The 17,763-nt window shown below is 37.3% G+C and overlaps 1 protein-coding gene across 17 annotated transcripts in view; it reads right to left on the reverse strand.

Moving 5' to 3' along the window:
• HNRNPC (heterogeneous nuclear ribonucleoprotein C) overlaps window positions 1-17,763 on the reverse strand; it is a 43,886-nt gene that overhangs the window by 12,091 nt on the left and 14,032 nt on the right. For 16 of the 17 annotated variants that reach the window (XM_036448090.2, XM_036448083.2, XM_036448154.2 and 13 more), the window contains one exon: window positions 585-861. In XM_036448090.2, the coding sequence (XP_036303983.1) occupies window positions 585-825 (241 nt within the window). In that variant the 5' untranslated portion in view covers window positions 826-861. Of the gene's footprint in view, window positions 1-584; window positions 862-1,899; window positions 1,930-17,763 lie in introns of those variants that run through there. The other variant, XM_036448077.2, reaches the window with a different exon arrangement.

The following is a 17,763-nucleotide window of genomic DNA, read 5'->3' on the forward strand; positions in this document are numbered from 1 at the left end:
TTCTCCAACAAATGTCATACAATTTTTAAATGGGAAAGGAATAGAAGAACTCACAGGTTTAAAGCATCTCTAGCTTAACATACTAGAGTTCTACCAGAAGCTTTTCATGAATTATTTCAATCAGTTTATCTAAATATTCTTCACACCCGAAAAGTACTAATACATCAGGTAAGAATAAGTAATAAACCAAGATACTATTATCTATATTTGAAGAGAAAATATAGGACTCATCCAAGCTAAGTAAGCTGTCTAACAGAGTGAAGCTCCAACGCAGAGCCAAGAAATCTGATTCTGCAGCCCTTGAATGACCACTAAGTTATACTGTATTCCACCCAGTCCACTGTGACCAGCACCCACAGCCATTTATTATCTTACGAACTATCATTCCTATCTCCTCTACATTACACAAGACTACCACCAGAAGGTTATCTAGTCTCAACTACTAACGGCATAATAAGTAAAAGTCTGTATTTAGCCTAACATATCTATAAACCTAACATTTTTATTATGCTAAAGTCAATTATCAAACCCAGAAAATCTCAGACTATTAAAATGATAAAAAATTAATTCAACTCATAGCTTACCTAAAACCTGGCCAGCGATCATTCTGCCATCTTCTCCTGCCACCGCAGCCCGGGCATTTCTCTCATTAACATATTGAACGAAGGCAAAGCCCTTATGCACAGAGCAACCCACAATTTTGCCATACTTTGAGAAGATAGCCTCCACATCAGATTTCTTCACCACAAGAGTATTGAGATTCCCAATGAATACACGGGAGTTCATGGAGCGAGGATCTGTCTTGTTGGTAACATTGCTGGCCATTGTCTTTGATGATTACCGTTCCTCACAAAGACAAAACTGGAAGGAAAAAAATACATTCAGGTGAAAAATGCTAAAAACAAAACATTCCTTAATAAAACTTCATCTACTCTTATTTTAAACCACTGTGACTACCTAGAGTACCAGTCGACCTCCACGGATCTCACAACAGCAAGTCTATTACTCTTTAGAGATTAGAGGCCAAGAATATATCTTTATAGAAATTCGACTCCCCCTACTCTAGTCTATTCTAAGATTATTTTTCCCCCTCCACAGACAATTGGCAACACAATCTTCTTGAACATTTCATTCTAAATGACCATCGTTATAAAGTCCTCATGCAAATTAGAAACCCCTAAGCTATCTATTACCAATTTCTACTCATTTTTCACCTTCTCAGTCATGCTAACCTAGCCAATTCATTCACTCTGGAAATACCTTTTCTGACTTACAACATGCCAGATACCTTAAGTATCTTTTTATAGAATTCAATGGCTATTACCCTGTTTCCCCCAAAATTAGAGTGTCTTATATTAATTTTTTTCTCCCAAAGTTGGCTAGGTCTTATTTTCAGGGGGTGTCTTATCTTTCCATGCGCTAGGTCTTATTTTCAGAGGATGTCTTATTTTCGGGGAAACACGGTATATTTCCATCTTATGTAATAACGTAAAATATAGTTGGGACATTTAATACTACTAGATAGTAATGATAAACTGGGTGAAATCCAAAGACCCTAAGGAAGAGAATAAAAATTTCCTCAGACTATTTCAAACAAAAATTATCTTTATATATGTTAGACTCAATCTTAATGTTTGGCATTCTTTTAGCTTTTGTATCACTCTGCTGCCAGTTAACATTCCAACCACCAGTTATGATGGACCCTCTGTTGATTTAGAGGAACACTGTAAAGATTGCAATGTCTAATGATATTTTTTCCAATACTCAAGAAAAACATGACAAAACTAATTCCCATGGATTATGTTAAAATGTCTTATTATATACACAAATTTAATAAAATAGGTAATATACACCCATCTATATATGAGCATCACAATTCTGACCCCATAAAATACCTAGTCATTTCATAAGCAGTACTGATTTTAAAGACATAACTGTCCTAGCTGAAACAGGTTTGGCTCAGTGGATAGAGCCTCCGCCTGTGGACAGAACGGTCCCAGGTTCTATTCTGGTCAAGAGCATATGCCCGGGTGGCGGGCTCGATTCCCAGTGGGGGACATGCAGCAAAAAACCAATCAATGGTTCTCTCTCATCAATGATGTTTCTCTATCCCCGATCCCTTCCTCTATGAAATCAATACACACACACACATACACACACACACACATATATACTAATAAAAGGGTAATATGGTAGTAAGACCGGATCATATTTTAATTAGGCATCCTTCCTAAGAAGGCCAGGGGGAAGCTGGCCGCAGTCCCAGGTGCCTGCAGCTGGCCAGAGGGAGGGAAGCCCAGGTTCCAGGTGCAAAGACCAAGGCAGAGGCAGTTAAGGGCAATCAGGCTGGCAGGAGAGCAGTTAGGGGCTACCAGGCAGGCAGGCAGACAGGCAGGTAGGCAAGCTATGTGTGTGTGTGTGTGTGTGTGTGTGTGTGTGTGTATACACACACACACAACTGCTTTTCTCTCCTTGCATTTCTAAAATTCAGGATACAATCTATTTCATTTTGGTTTACTATAAATTGTATTCTTATATAACAGTAGTTCTTAATCATTTTTTTCCTAGACTAAACAATGGAAATTTACCAAACAGTAGCCACTGAGAATCACCTACAGCCTTTCAAATATAAGGGCCAGAAATCCTTAAAACAAGAATAAACAAACCTAGCCCTGACCAGTGTGGCTCACTCAGTGTTCAGTTTGTGCAACTAAGGGTTGCAGGTTAGATTCCCAGTTAAGGGCACATACCTGAGTTGCAGATTTGTTCCCTGGTATAATTGGGAGGTAATCATGTCTCTCACAATGTTTTTCTCTCTCCCCTCCAATGGAAAAAATAATCCTCAGGTGAGGCTTAATAAAACAAAAACCAAACCTAAAAACCTATTTAAGAGGATGGTTATACATTCCACCAGCATAGTGAACATGAACTGAAAACATCAAATAGAGATAAAGTTTAGGTCCCTTTTACATATATTCCTTTGAACCATGGATCAGAAATGGATTTAAATGACTATTTCCTTAATTTTTACAAGGATGCTACATATAGAACAGAATGCATCACATATAATGCCATAGGACAATGATTTTTTTCAACCTATTTCAACTCATGGCACACATAATTACTAAAATTCTGCAGCAAAAAATATATAGCTTGTGTCCACCTAGCCAAATAAAAGTATAATTTTGATTCATTCACACTGGATCGCTTCTGGATTGGCCGTTACCATATTTTTTACTTAGGAACCTAAGGGAAAAGAGGTATCCCTGACTAAATAACCAGGTATTATATGTTTTAAAAACATGATACACTAGTGTCCTGTGGCAATTTACTACCTTATGGCTTAATTCTCTCAATGAATCCTATTTGAAGAGTCTGGTAGAAAGACATCCAAGAATATAAATAAAAAAGGTGCTAACAGTGGTTGTCATCTCAGAATTTTAGGATAGGATTTTATTTCCCATTTTCTTTGATAAGGTGTGGTTTCTAAATTTGATATAAAAACATTAATGAAAAAATAATGCAATGATCTCAGTTTCAAAAGCTGTGCTAAGGTCACCTGATTAGCTTTCAATGTCCATACTTACAAGAATTTAATCAAGATGTGAAAAATAGTAAAGATAGAAAACCCACAAAGACCCATTAATCCCACTCGTAGGAACACATCTTTCTAAAGAAATAAACAAGAGTTACTACAAATTATTTTTCATTGAACGTTTTTCAAGTGTTTTCTACTTCAGGGAAAAAATGGGAACAGATAATTCTAGTAGTATGGCTGCTTAAATTTTTCTGAGGAGGGAACAGATTTTCTTAAGTTTTAGAAATAACCAAATGATCTCAGGTCACACTTCACACTGATTGCGAAGGGGAGAAATATGGTCAATATCCTAAATGCATACACACTACTAGAAAAGAACCGGAATCCCTGGAAGAAAGCAGCAACACAGAATAGTTTTGGAAACATTCTGAATCCTTACGTAAAAGTAATCATATAGTAAAGCCAAAAAACTATAGATAAAACTTGGTACTGTGGTATCCTCCCCACCAAAACTCCCAAGCCAACATGAATGGTATCACTAACTGGGGAAGTAGCAACTGGGAATTAAAAGACTTAGGAATTTAAGGATCTCAAAATATCCAGCTGGTATTACTAGAAATAACAAATTTTAAGGGAGGAAGTTGAAATGGGGAACTTTTTTGCCTGCTCAAATAGTGAACAAAAGATTTGATGGGTTTGACCAGTGTTGCTCAGTGGTTAAATATCGACCCATGAACCAAGAGGTCACCAGTTCCACTCCCAATCAGTGCTCATGTCCAGGTTCCGGGGTCAAACCCCAGGTAGGGGGGCGTGCAGGAGCAGTAGATGTCTCTCTCGTAAATGCATCTATCTCCCTTGCTTCCTCTCTGAAAGCAAAAAACAACTTTAAAAAAATGTATTTATTTCAGAGAGAAAGGGAGAAGAAAAACATCAATGATGAGAATTATTAATCGGCTGCCTCCAACATGTCCCCTTAGCCGGAATCGAACCTGGGACCCTTCAGTCCCCAGGCCAACGTTCTATCCACCAAGCCAAACCAGCTATAGGGCATAACTTTTTTAAGGTTTGATAATGCTAGAGCAGCTTAGTCTCTACAAAATCTCAAAACTAACACAAAAGCCCCATGTACATCATTTTAATGTCTCCCCCCCCCAAAAAAAGTTATTGCTCTAGTTATTTCCTTTTTAAGTAATTCTATCACCTAAATGTACATTCTTAAACAGTATAGTTTTACTCATTAAAATGCATGTGATATTTTTGTGGGTTTTTTTCTTAGAGAGAGGGAGACATCGATTTTTGCTACACATATTTATTTACACACATTCACTGGCTGATTCTTCTTTGTACCCTGACTGGAGACCAAGTCCAAATCATTGAAGCAAAACTCTCTAACCAACTGAGCTATCCCTGCCAGAGTCCAAATTTGATTTCTTTTAAGCACTTTTTAGGTAAGTTCCCCTTCAACTTAAAATTTATGTTGACAAATACAGGGCACTTGACCTGCAGTTCCCAATCTGGATTGTTCTGAAATTTCATCCTTAATACAATTCCATATATTGTTACGTGTATCCCCTGAAATAGGAAACTGGGACCAAAAGCTTGATTAGACTTGTGTGACCATTCTGAAGTATTTTTGTGATGTTATTCTTAAATTCCACCTTATAGGTATTTTGTTCCAAGCTTATCTCTAAAATATTACTTATTTTAGAGATAAAATATTACTTATAATATTCTTTAAGTCCCAAGAATAGTCTCTCACTTCTTGCATATTATTGCCAGTCAGCCTGTGCTCTTTGTATCTGAGTTGGGTTGGCTGGGTATATAATCATTGGATCACTTTTTAAAAATATTTTATGCCATTTATGTCTGGACTATCACAGAAGCTTCCCAAAGTGTAAACCTTGCTAGCAAAGTACTATTTTCCCCTCACCCCCCAAGTTTAGTAGTTACCAGGATTTTTGCTTTATCATAACTATTTTTTATAGACTTATCTACCCTTATAGGTCAATTAGTCCTCTAACTTTTAAAGGTAAGTACTAGGAAAGGGGTTGGATGTAAGTACTAGGAAATGGTTATATTTCTTACATATTCTAATCACCCCATAATTCCTCAATGATGAAAGGAATCGTTACAGCCTTTATAAGTTTTCTCAACAGTCATTTAAAAAGTGAAATTCATTAAGACAAATTCATTGTATGTTTTACATTAACACCAGATTTCAAGTGTAAAAGCAAGTTGCAGAAGAAATGGGTCAATTTTTGCTTTTTAGTTTATATATACCTCTAGCATTTGCATTTTACATGCTTTCTCAAGTAGATTTTAACAACTCAGAATTCTAATTATCAGCAACTGCAGTCTTCAGAAAATTTACAAATAATTTAAAATGTGGAAATTATAATGCTGAAGTCCAAAAGCAGGATACCCCCCAGGAGCCATGGCCCATGCAAGGATGGCTTCCCTTATGCAGTGCACATGGCCACGGTCCCATTGCTACAGCTTCTCTGTCTTCACTCTCAACACGTCTGAGCAACTCATAGGTAGCTGCTGGTTCTATAAATCTACATTCAGGATGCATTTCCATTAAACTATCCAAAACATGATTGCACTATTTGTTTCCTACACGATATGCCCTGAATGTAACTACTATTTTAAATGTAAAAGATGTTTTGGGGGCATAATTTGATCAAAGTAGCATAACTTGTTACTTTTTTCTTTTTTTTAATTCACTAATGGTCTGTGGATAACATTTTTCAGAATGAAACAGAACAATTCAAATCCCCAAAGCAGACTTAAATTTATGGTTAATAAAAAAAACTTATAAAAACAGGAGGAAATAATTGTACAATACATAAGAGGAGGCATTTATAAATTGTGTGCTTAGGAAAGACATTTAAAAAAATGTTTTGTAGGTATTCTGCTTTTGGTTAATCTTTATTAACAATCATGATCTTAAAAGGTGTTTTATAAGACCATTCAATGTTTTGAGAACATCAAACTTACACACACATACACACACACTAATGGTCTAGTAATGCTGTTAAATGAAATTACATTCATCTTCATGAATTAACTGTTACTTTAATAATCAACAATCCAGAATCTTGATGAAAACTAATGTCCAGTTCATGAATCTAGTTTAAATTCCAATTTCGCCCACTTTTTGAATATCCTAAACACTCCATAATTCCTCAGTGAAAGAAATCATTACAGCCTTTAAAAGTTTTCAGAGTAGTCTTTTAAATAATATTAAGACAAATTCACTACTTTTTAAAAATATATTTTTACTCATTTTTAGAAAGCGAGAGAAGCATCTGAATTGCCTACATCTCCTCTCCCTTCCCTCCAACAGGGATTAAGCCTGTAACCTGGGCAAGTCCCCTGACTGGGAATCAAACTGGCCAACATTTCAGTCCACAGGACACCACCTAACCAACTTAGCCACACTGGCCAATGAGGTTGCTTCTTTTCAATTTAATTGACTTTAGAGGGGGAACATCAATTTATTGTTTCACTCACGTATGCATTCTTTAGTTACTTGTTTGTGCCCTGACCAGGGATCAAACCCACAACCTTGACATCTAATAAAAGAGTAATATGCAAATTTAACCATCACCCCGCTATACCCACCATCCAATAAGTGTGAGTATGCAGATTAACCCCAACCAAGATGGCTGCCACCAGAGCGAGCAGGAGGTAGCTTGGGTTTCTCCAGCAATGGAGGAAGCCAAATTTTCCACACACCCTGGACAGCCCAGGTCTCTACTCAAGGTTACAAAGTTTCAATTATAGAAGGTAAATTAACTTCTAATAGAAATGGCGGCAGCCACGGAGCTGGAGAGAGCAGGCTATGGTTGCCTCCAACAATGAAGGAAGCCAAGCTTTCCACTTGCCCTGGACAGCTCAGGTCTTTACTCCTGCTTACAAAGTTTCAATTATAGAAAGTGAATAGCTGAAACCAGTTTGGCTCAGTGGTAGAGCGTCGGTCTGCGGACTGAAAGGTCCCAGGTTCGATTCCGGTCAAGGGCACCTACATTGGTTGCGGGCACATCCCCAGTAGGGGGTGTGCAAGAGGCAGCTGGTTGTTTCTCTCTCATCGACGTTTCTAGCTATATCCCTCTCTCCTCCTCTCTGTAAAAAAATCAATAAAATATATTTTTTTAAAAAGTGAATAAACCCCAACAGAAATGGCTGCCAACTCGGAGCAAAAGGCTTGGCTTTGCTACCGGCTACAAAGTTTCAATTGTAGAAGATAAATAAATCCCAGATACCAGGGCCTCAGCTTGGGTCACCAGTGGGCATGGCCAGCCTTTAAACCACACAGGCCCCTCGCCCAGACCACCCCATGCCCCAAGGGAACCCCCACCCAGATCTGGGACACCCTTCAGGGCAAACCAGCTGGCCGCCACCCATGCCCAGGCCTCTATCCTACCTAATAAAAGAGTAATATGCAGATTGATCATCACTCCAACACAAGATGAAGATAGATAGCCCCATGTGGTCAAATACCCTGCCCCCATGCATGGACACAAGATGGCCAGCAGGGGAGGGCAGTTGGGGCAATCAGGCCTGCAAGGGAGGGCAGTTAGAAGTGACATCCCTTAAGGGGGTCCCAGATTGGAGAGGGTGCAGGCTGGGCTGAGGGACCCCTCCCCCCATGATTGAATTTCATGCACCTGGCCTCTAGTACCTAATGCTCTAACCAAATTACATACTTGGCCAGCGACAAATTTTCTTAACCCCAATATTGATTACTACAGAAGATCTAAGTAAATAAAGTATGTAGAATTTTAGAACAGTATGTTTCCTTCTTAAAATTGGTTTGAGTAAAACTCATAAGGAAAAGATGTATGAAATGATTATATTCCCTGGTTATTCTGAATTCTGTTTAATTTCCTTGTAGAGATTAAGTGGATAGGATTTCCAGAAAAACAGAATTCCAGAGTACAGATAATAGAAAGATAAAGACTGCCAAGTTGGTATACCCCAGCGGTTGAGCATCAGCCAATTAACCAGGTCACGGTTCAATTCTCAGTCAGGGCATATGTATAGGTGGTGGGCTCAATTACCACTGTGGAGAGTGCAGGAGGCAGCCAATTAATGATTCTCGTCATTGATGTTTCCATCTCTCTCTCTCTCTCTCTCTCTTCCTCTCTGAAATCAATGAAAATATTTTTTGGGGGGGAGAAGGGGGAGATTTTAGTGGCAGTCCAAAGAACATGATTAATAGTTATAGAAATGTATTGGTTTCTATTTTATCATCCCAGTCATATACTAAAAACAAGAACAATAAAATCTATATCTGGATGAGATGCCAGAAAACTGTCAATTTTATTTCCACTATTCATTTTCAAGTTTGAGCTATCCTGAGTGTCACAGAGGCAATTCTATCTTAGATTGTCAATGTAGCTAAAAATTAAGGAAATGTTTATAAATAAGCAACCCATTTCTCGTTCCACCTCCCCCTTTGTTAATCCTCACCAGAGGATATTTTTCCCATTTTTTCGCCACAGAAGGTGAAAAGGGAGGGTAGGACGGGAGAGGGAGAGAGGGAGGGAGGGGAAGAGAAAACATCAACTGATTGGCTCCCACACAAGCCTGAAAGGGAAAGAGGATCAAACCCACAACCCAGGTACATGTCTTTCACTGGGAATTGAAGTGGAGATTCTTACCACCCCCCCCCCCCCACTTTTTTTTTTTTAGTTTCTATTGATTTCAAAGGGGAAGGGAGAGGGAGAAAGAGAAATAGAAACATCAATGATGAGAGAGAATCCTTGACTGGCTGCCTCCTGCATACCCCACACTGGGGATGGAGCCTGCAACCTGGGCATGTGCCCTGACGGAGAATCAATTGCGATCTCCTCCTGTTCATATAGGACAACACTCAACCACTGAGCAACACTGGCCAGGATATAGCCCTTTTCTCTTTAAGTTCACATTAAATGTCCAGAAAATTCTGCAGAGAATAGGTACATGGCAAGGTAAGAAAAGCAGATTGAGTTATCTGACAATTATAAGGAAATATAAGGTTCAAATGGTTCAGAAATACAGGTTATAAAGATTCTGGAATTTGCCAAAACCGGTTTGGCTCAATGGATAGATCCTCGGCTTGGGGACTGAAGGGTCCCAGGTTCGATTCTGGTCAAGGGCATGTACCTTGGCTGCGGGCATATCCCCAGTAGGGGGTGTGCAAGAGGCAGCTGATCAATGACTCTATCTCATCAATGTTTCTAACTATCTCTCTCCCTTCCTCTCTGTACAAAATCAATAAAATATATTAAAAAAAAAAAAAAAAGATTCTGGTATTTGTCGCGAGCTGAGCTAAAGTAGTTTATAATTGGAATCAAGCCTTCTGCTCCCTTGCCTTTATGTATTGGCCACTAGAACTCCATCTTTAGTGTAAAGTGATGGAGAGAATGATACCTGACAAAACAGTGCCACTCAGAGACTGTTTCGTATTATATCTGGAAATATTTACTGCAAAAAACAGGGGGTAGCAGGGATAAGTAAATATGCCACAATAAGTTTCTAATGGGCATTTCAAGCAGTTCTCTACCTCTTCATCCTATTCACATAAATTAATCACAATGTACTTATATCACATAATATGTTGATTCAAAAAAGAAATGAATGCCCTAGCCAGTTGGGCTCAGTATACAGTGTCGGCCTGTGGACTCAAGGGTCCTGGGTTTGATTCTGGTCAAGGGCACATGCCCAGATTGTGAGCTCAGTCCCCAATAGTGGGGTGTGCGGGAGGCAGCCGATCAATGATTGCCTCTTATCATTGATATTTATATCTCTCTTCCTCTCCCTTCTCTCTACAATCAAGAAAAATATATTTTAAAAAATGAAAGATGGCACCAAGTATGTCCTAGTTAGTATGTCAAGTCATACTAACTAGGGAACAACAAAAATATTAACTTACCTCAGAGTTGGAAATTCAGAACTCTACCTTATAATCTTCTATATTACTATCCCCCAAAACCTAGACTACATTTAATTCAAATTAGGTGCAACCGTCATAACTGATATGTTCTAACATATCAAAGATTGTAGAAAATATTAAAAATTCATCAACTATTTTTTTCTGGCTTCGTCAGAGGGGAACAATGAACTCCCTATGTGTCTACAAAAAGAACAATGTCCTTTAGCCCTAACTGGTTTGGCTCAATGGATAAAGCGTTGGCCTGCAGGCTGGACTGAAGGGTTCCAGGTTCAACTCTAGTCAAGGACATGTCCCTTGGTGGCAGCACATCACCAATAGGGGGTGTGCAGGAGGCATCTGATGGATGATTCTCATTAATCTTTCTTTGAAGAATTTTAGACAAAGTGTCACTAGATGGCAGCAATGAGTTGATAATTTTTTTTAAAAAAAGATGACTAAATCTTGAGTCTAAGGATTTCCTATTTTATAGTGTCATACAACTTGTCAACAGTTTTCCAGTAACTTTTGAGTATTATAATTTCTCTGCCTACTTAGAACATAATCATCTGGTCTCAGTTGTTTTCCTTTAACACACTTACGAGCTCCTATTTTGCCCCTTTTAATTATTTTTAATGCCCTTCCCCACACTACTTTTTATCTACCTGGCCTACCTTTCCTCTTTCCCTTGTATCTATTACATTCATCATCTATTTCTATTTTTCTCAGTATTTTTTTTTTTTTTGCTTCAAGAAAAAACTATTTTAAATATGTAACATGCAATAAACTTAGTATTTCAGCCGAAACTGGTTTAGCTCAGTGGATAGAGCATCGGCCTGGGGACCAAAGGGTCCCAGGCTCGATTCCAGTCAAGGGCATGTATCTTGGTTGCAGGCACATCCCCAGTAGGGTCTGTGCAGAAGGCAGCTGATCAATGTTTCTCTCTCATCGATGTTTCTAAGTCTCTATCCTTCTCACTTCCTCTCTGTAAAAAATCAATAAAATATATTTAAAAATAAAATAAACTTAATATTTCAAGAAAAATGATCTTAAATGTTACATGCAATAAACAACAATTATTCAAGAAAGATTATATTACATGCAATAAACATGTAATATATTTTTATTTTTAAATATATTTTAGTACATTTTAATATTTCAAGAATAAAAGAACTTCAGTATATTACCAAAACTGTACTAACATATCAAAGATTGTAGAAAATATTAAAAATTCATCAACTTTTTTTTCTGGCTTCGTCAGAGGGGAACAATGAACTCCCTATGTGTCTACAAAAAGAACAATGTCCTTTAGCCCTAACTGGTTTGGCTCAGTGGATAAAGCGTTGGCCTGCAGGCTGGACTGAAGGGTTCCAGGTTCAACTCTAGTCAAGGACATGTCCAGTGGCAGACATGTGGCAGCACATCACCAATAGGGGGTGTGCAAGAGTCATCTGATGGATGACTCTCATTAATGTTTCTAACTCTATCCCTCTCCCTTCCTCTCTGTAAAAAAATAAATATATAAATAATTTTAAAAAATAATTAAAAAAAGACATAATCTCAAGGTAGACTATCATGGAAACACCAGTAGCATGAGAAAGGAGCACATGGTTATATAGGACATTTTCAGGCCAAGAAAAAACAAAATTTGCCATTTTAAAATAAATTATGCCAACTGCTAATTCTAAGAATTAAAAAACTAAGAAAATGCACAAGATATTAACAGGGGAAAATGAATAATTCAACAAACAGTACAAGGTAGCCATCTAAAATAAATGGGACCAATCTCATCCTGTATACCAAAATTAATTGGCTCAAAATTTAAATGTAAAAAGTTACATATGTAATTGTCAAAACCTCAAGACAGCCCTGGCCACTGTGGCTCAGTTGGTTGGAACATTGTCCCATACACCCAAAAAGGTTGTAGGTTCAACTCCCAGTCAGGGCACATACAACAAATCAATGTTTCCTTCTCTCTTCTTTCCTGTCTCTACAATGCAAATCGATGGGTGAAGATTAAAACAAAACAAAAACTGCCCAACCAGAATGATTCAGTTGAGCATCAATCTCTGCACTACAAGGTTGCTGATTTGATTCCTGGTCAAGCAAGACACATACCTGGGTTGCAGGTTAAGTGCCTTGGTAAGGTGAATGAGAACACCCATAGATGTTTCTCTCTCCCCTCCACCTCTTCTACTTGGATGAGAATTTAAATAATAAATAAATTAGAAAAACAAAACTCAACAGTCCCCAAAATTATGAGTAACAGAAAACCCAAAAGAAATCATAAATGTGAAAAATTGTTTTAAGAAAAGAATATTGAATTTTAGCCTAGTCAGTGTTGCTCAATGGTTGCGCATCAACCTATGAACTAGGGTTGTGGGCTGGATCCCTAGTTTGGGGGGGAGGGGGCATCCGATTGACTCCTCTCTCATCATTGATCTATCTTTCTCCCTCTCCATTCATTTCTAAAATCAATAGCATCTTTTTTTTAAAAAAGGTAGCAAAGACTTCTGGAGGCTCACCAAACTAAATTAACAAGCAAACTCATTTAAAAAAATAATAAATTTAAATAACACTTTAAAAAAGAAAGTTTGGATTAAGATTACATCAATAACTGATTCAAACAAATGTTAATGCTACAATTACTGAAAGTTTTCTGGATTAGAAACAAATTACATGGTCTCAAAGTATTATCCAACTAATTACTGACTATAAAGGGGAAAATGTACCTATATAATGCAGGTCACCACTTGAAAAACAAGTAGTCTGAAGTCATATGCCTCCTGATGTGACAAAATAATATATCATCTAAGCAATACTCTTGGTAAAATATCTGATCTTAGTATACATACAGGAAAACAGACAACTTCAAATTTGTGGGGATATTAACCAACACCGTTAAAAACTGCTGGGGGGGCGGGACGGGGAGTAGAGGGCCCTTTCTTGATTAAGAATGCAACATGTTTGAAGAAGAGGAAGAAAAGAGTAAAGATAAAAATTATGGTCAACAAATACATATATATCAACAAGTGAATCTAAAACTCAAGTGAATTAAAAACCTGAGGAACAGAATAAACTGAATATAATAGAATCAAGGGCAAAGAAACGGAGTGGATTTATAATTATCAGGGGGAAAGGGGTGTGGGAGGTGAAGAAAGAGACTGAACTAAAATCGTACACCTATGGATGAGGACAATGAGGGAGCAGGTAAGGGCAGAGGGTGGGGTGGGAACCAAGTGGAAGGGAGCTATGGGGGGGGGGGGGGAGAAGGAGAAACAATTATAATAATCTGAGCAATAAATATTTTTTTTAAAAAAAAAAGGAAAAAAAAAAAATGCAACATGTGGCCCTGGCTGGTTTGGCTCAGTGGATAAGAGCGTCGGCCCGTGGACTGAAGAAGGGCTCCAGGTTTGATTCTGAACAAGAACACATGCTTAGTTGTGGGCTCGATCCCCAGCAGGGGGAATGCAGGAGGCAGCCAATCAATGATTCAATGGTTCCCTCTCACTGATGTTTCTTTCTTTCTCCCTCTCCCTTACTCTCTGAAATCAATTAAAAAATTTTTTTTAAAGAAATTGAATAAAACTATTCAGGAGAGGAGAGAAAAAGCATACAGAGTTGCTGGAGCCTAAAATGGGATGGTGTAATTTTTAATAAACCTTTCTGTAGGTTCACCTGAAAAATCTTGAAGTATAAGTAATGGGTAAATCTACCTATTTATATTAATTGAGCAATTGACAATGTTAAATAAATTCCTGTGATCCTATCTGGAATTGAAAAAGGTAAACTTTGGCCATGTGTAAGTTTTTTAAATCCCTAAGACAAAAAATATTAGAAAGATACTCAACATGCTGTAGGAGACTAAATTAAGCCTTGGCCAGGTACCTCAGTTAGAGCCGTGGTTGGCAAACTGCGGATCATGCGCCATATGTGGCTGTTTGGTCCCTTGAGTGTGGCTCTTTCACAAAATACCACGGCCTGAGTGAGTCTATTTTAAAGAAGTGGCGTTAAGTCTTAAAAATTTGGCTCTCAAAAGAAATGTCAATTGTTGTACTACTGATATTTAGTTCTGTTGACTGAGTTTGCCGACCACTGGGTCAGAGCATCATCCCGATAACCCAAGGTTTTGGGTTTGATCCCATCAGGGAACAAGAATCAACCAGTGAATGCATAAATAAGCAGAAAAAATGGATGCCTCCATCTCAAATCAATAAAATTCATCTAAAATAAAACTTAGTGGAAAATGTTTACAATATAGAAGCTCTAAAACAAATACAGTAATGATTATACAATGGTAAAAACATATTATAAAACCGGCAATCCGTGGACCACTGGTGGTCTGTGAGGTACAAAAGGTTGGCGACAGTCATTATAAAACACACACACACACACACACACACAGCCTAAGCAATCATTCAACTGGTAGCTATGATGTTCACTGACCACCAGGGGGCAGACGCTCAACACACAGACCTGGAAACATGGAACAGACTGATGAAACTCAAGAGAGAGGGAAGGGGGAAGGGGGAAGAGGAAAGAGGGGCAGAGTCCCCGTGCACAGATTTTTGCAACAGTGGGATCACCTGGCCAGCAGTCCAACATCCCTCGAGGGGTCCTGGATTGTTAGAGGGGCACATATATTTATGCTTTTATAATATACTAGAGGCCTTTTATAATATACGAATCCATGCACCAGGCCTCTGGTATATTAAAAAAGCATAAATATATGCTCAGCCCTATCCCAGGCCAGTCAGGGCTTGTGCATGAGGAAACTAATCAATGTGTTTCTCTCACATCAATGTTTCTGTCTTTCTCTTCCATTCTCCCTAAAACTCAGTGGAAAAATACCCTCCAGTGAGCATTAACCAAAAACAAAAGCAAAAAACAAAAACAAAAACACAACACAAAATAGTGATTATCCCTGAGTATTGAAGCTGTATTTTATCTTTATGCTTCTTTTAGGTTTTCAGTAAGTATTACTACAATTTTAAAAAATTGCTAAGTATAAATGGGTAACATAATGTGACAAAAATTTTCAAATGAAGATCTCTAATGATTATAAAATTAAATTACATAGCTCAGTGCCCTCTAATTTCCTCAAAGAATGATAAAATTCTCTTATGACATTGCTTCTCTCACTGATGTGCAAGCCTCTTGAGTTGCCATCAAAGTCAGGGAATTCACAACCTGAAGTTACTTAATTCTAAGCTTAATTGGCTAATTTCTGATTTGTTAAACATTCTGAGGCGTCTCACTAAAGACACTTTAGTAGTTTTTAATGAGATCAACACAATTTCCCTTCAATAGCAGATTTAAAAAAATATATTAGTTTTGGAACAATAACTAGTAATGCTAATTCACTGAGAAGCCTTTCTGCAGATTTTCTGTACACTGAAAAGTTCTACCCTGGTTTAGTTTTAAGCAGGAACCTGGTTAAAACTTTAAAAATTATAAATAAAAAATCCGGGTAAAGTATTTCGTGAAAATTTAAATTGAAAAGTAAATACAAAAATACCTATCCCCACAAATTGAAGCTATGTCCACCTTAACCAAATTTAATTTAAAAGTAACCTTGAAAAGTAGTTCCTAAAAAGGACATAATACAAGACATGTTCTCACTAAAATATACTACCAATAAAAAGAACTAATGGATATCTGGCAATATCTACTTGAACACAAGTCCTTAATAATGTAAAAATGATAATTAATACATCCTAATGATTAGGGGTTAGAAGCTTGGGGGGGGGGGGGGGAGTCACACAGACCTATTTCCCTTTCAAGCTCAACCACTTCCCTTTGGGAAGCCAATACTATAAAAAACAGGATTCTTTGACTGTAAAATGAGTATCATTTGTCTCATAGGATAGATATGAGGCATAAATGAACGCACAGAAAACACCGACATGGTGCTTGGCACATCTCAAGTGTTGCTGTAGCAGCAGCTGCTGCTGCTACTACATCATTCACTATTATTGGTACTTCCCACAAAAAAAACTGGGCCAAGGACAAGAATAGGTGATCAACAAATAATAAAGGTTTATGGAGATTAAAAAATTTCCATTTCACCTACCAAATAAAGAAATTTTTAAATTTTAATGGTCCTTCATACATTACTTCTGATACTGTACTGGTATATTTTCAGAAGCCACCTAAACTTTTTTTTTTTTTTTTAATCAAAACCCTTTAAGACTCTGCATATTCTTTAACTCAATCTCACTTTTGAGAAATTACCTGAAAAAAAGAATGTGGACATATTAACAGTAAATAGAAAACATGTGCATGGAAATGAAACTGGCTAAATAAATTTCATTTTAGTACATCAATCCAATTGAGTACAAGCAGCAAAAATTAATTTAATGACAACATATTAACAGAGATGTTCAAGATGTTACATAGCATTTACAAGTTATCTAGATGATTAGACATCTCAGAATATTGTAGAATTGTGAGGTTCAAGGTTACTTTTAAATTAAGTTTGGTTAAGGTGGACAATGCTTCAATGTGTGGGAATATGTATTTTTGTATTTACCTTTTCAGTTTAAATTTTTGTGAAATTTCCCAATTTTTCTTTGGAAAATTTTTTTCAAAAATTCAGAAGTATATAAAATCAAGGAAAGTGGCATCTCTAGGGCACCAAAATTTTTACTGAATAGTGTTCAATAATTTAGGTTCTCTCACTTATTTGAAGTCCTAACAAATATAGATATTTCTATCTACATTCTCAACCTTCACAATAAACTGTGACATTATTAAAGTTAGTTATGTTTCTGGGCAACACATCACACTAAGGTGGGGGGGGGGGGGGGGGAGAGAAACCACCACCCAGCATTTTAGAACCTTCATATTCTTAACTAGAGCAGCTTCTACATAGTAAAATTCCCCTTCAACAAATATTTACTCTCAGAACATTTAAGCCATTTACAAGAAATTAATTCCTGAATTTAAAGTACCAACTATCAGAAATACACACACACACACACACACACACACCCTAAAATCAACATTCAAAATTTCTTCAGTAAGATCAATAGTGACTAGAAACTAAAAGGTCACTTTCATTCTACAAAAATTATGAGAACAAAATGGTCACTGTATAAATCCCTGGTCATGGGAATAGTGTCTTTATAATACTTAGATTCACGTTCAAGAATTTAGGAGGTATTTATCTTAAATCAGCAATTTCAATGAAATGATACAGCAAAATATTGTACATGGAAAGAAAAGGCAAACAGTACAATTTAGGTGGAGGTACATAGAAATTCATTCTACTGTTTTCTATGTTTAGATATTTTATTTAAAAAGT

Source organism: Pipistrellus kuhlii, unplaced genomic scaffold (genome assembly GCF_014108245.1).
Source record: "Pipistrellus kuhlii isolate mPipKuh1 unplaced genomic scaffold, mPipKuh1.p scaffold_m20_p_1, whole genome shotgun sequence".
In the NCBI taxonomy this organism is placed as follows: domain Eukaryota; kingdom Metazoa; phylum Chordata; class Mammalia; order Chiroptera; family Vespertilionidae; genus Pipistrellus; species Pipistrellus kuhlii.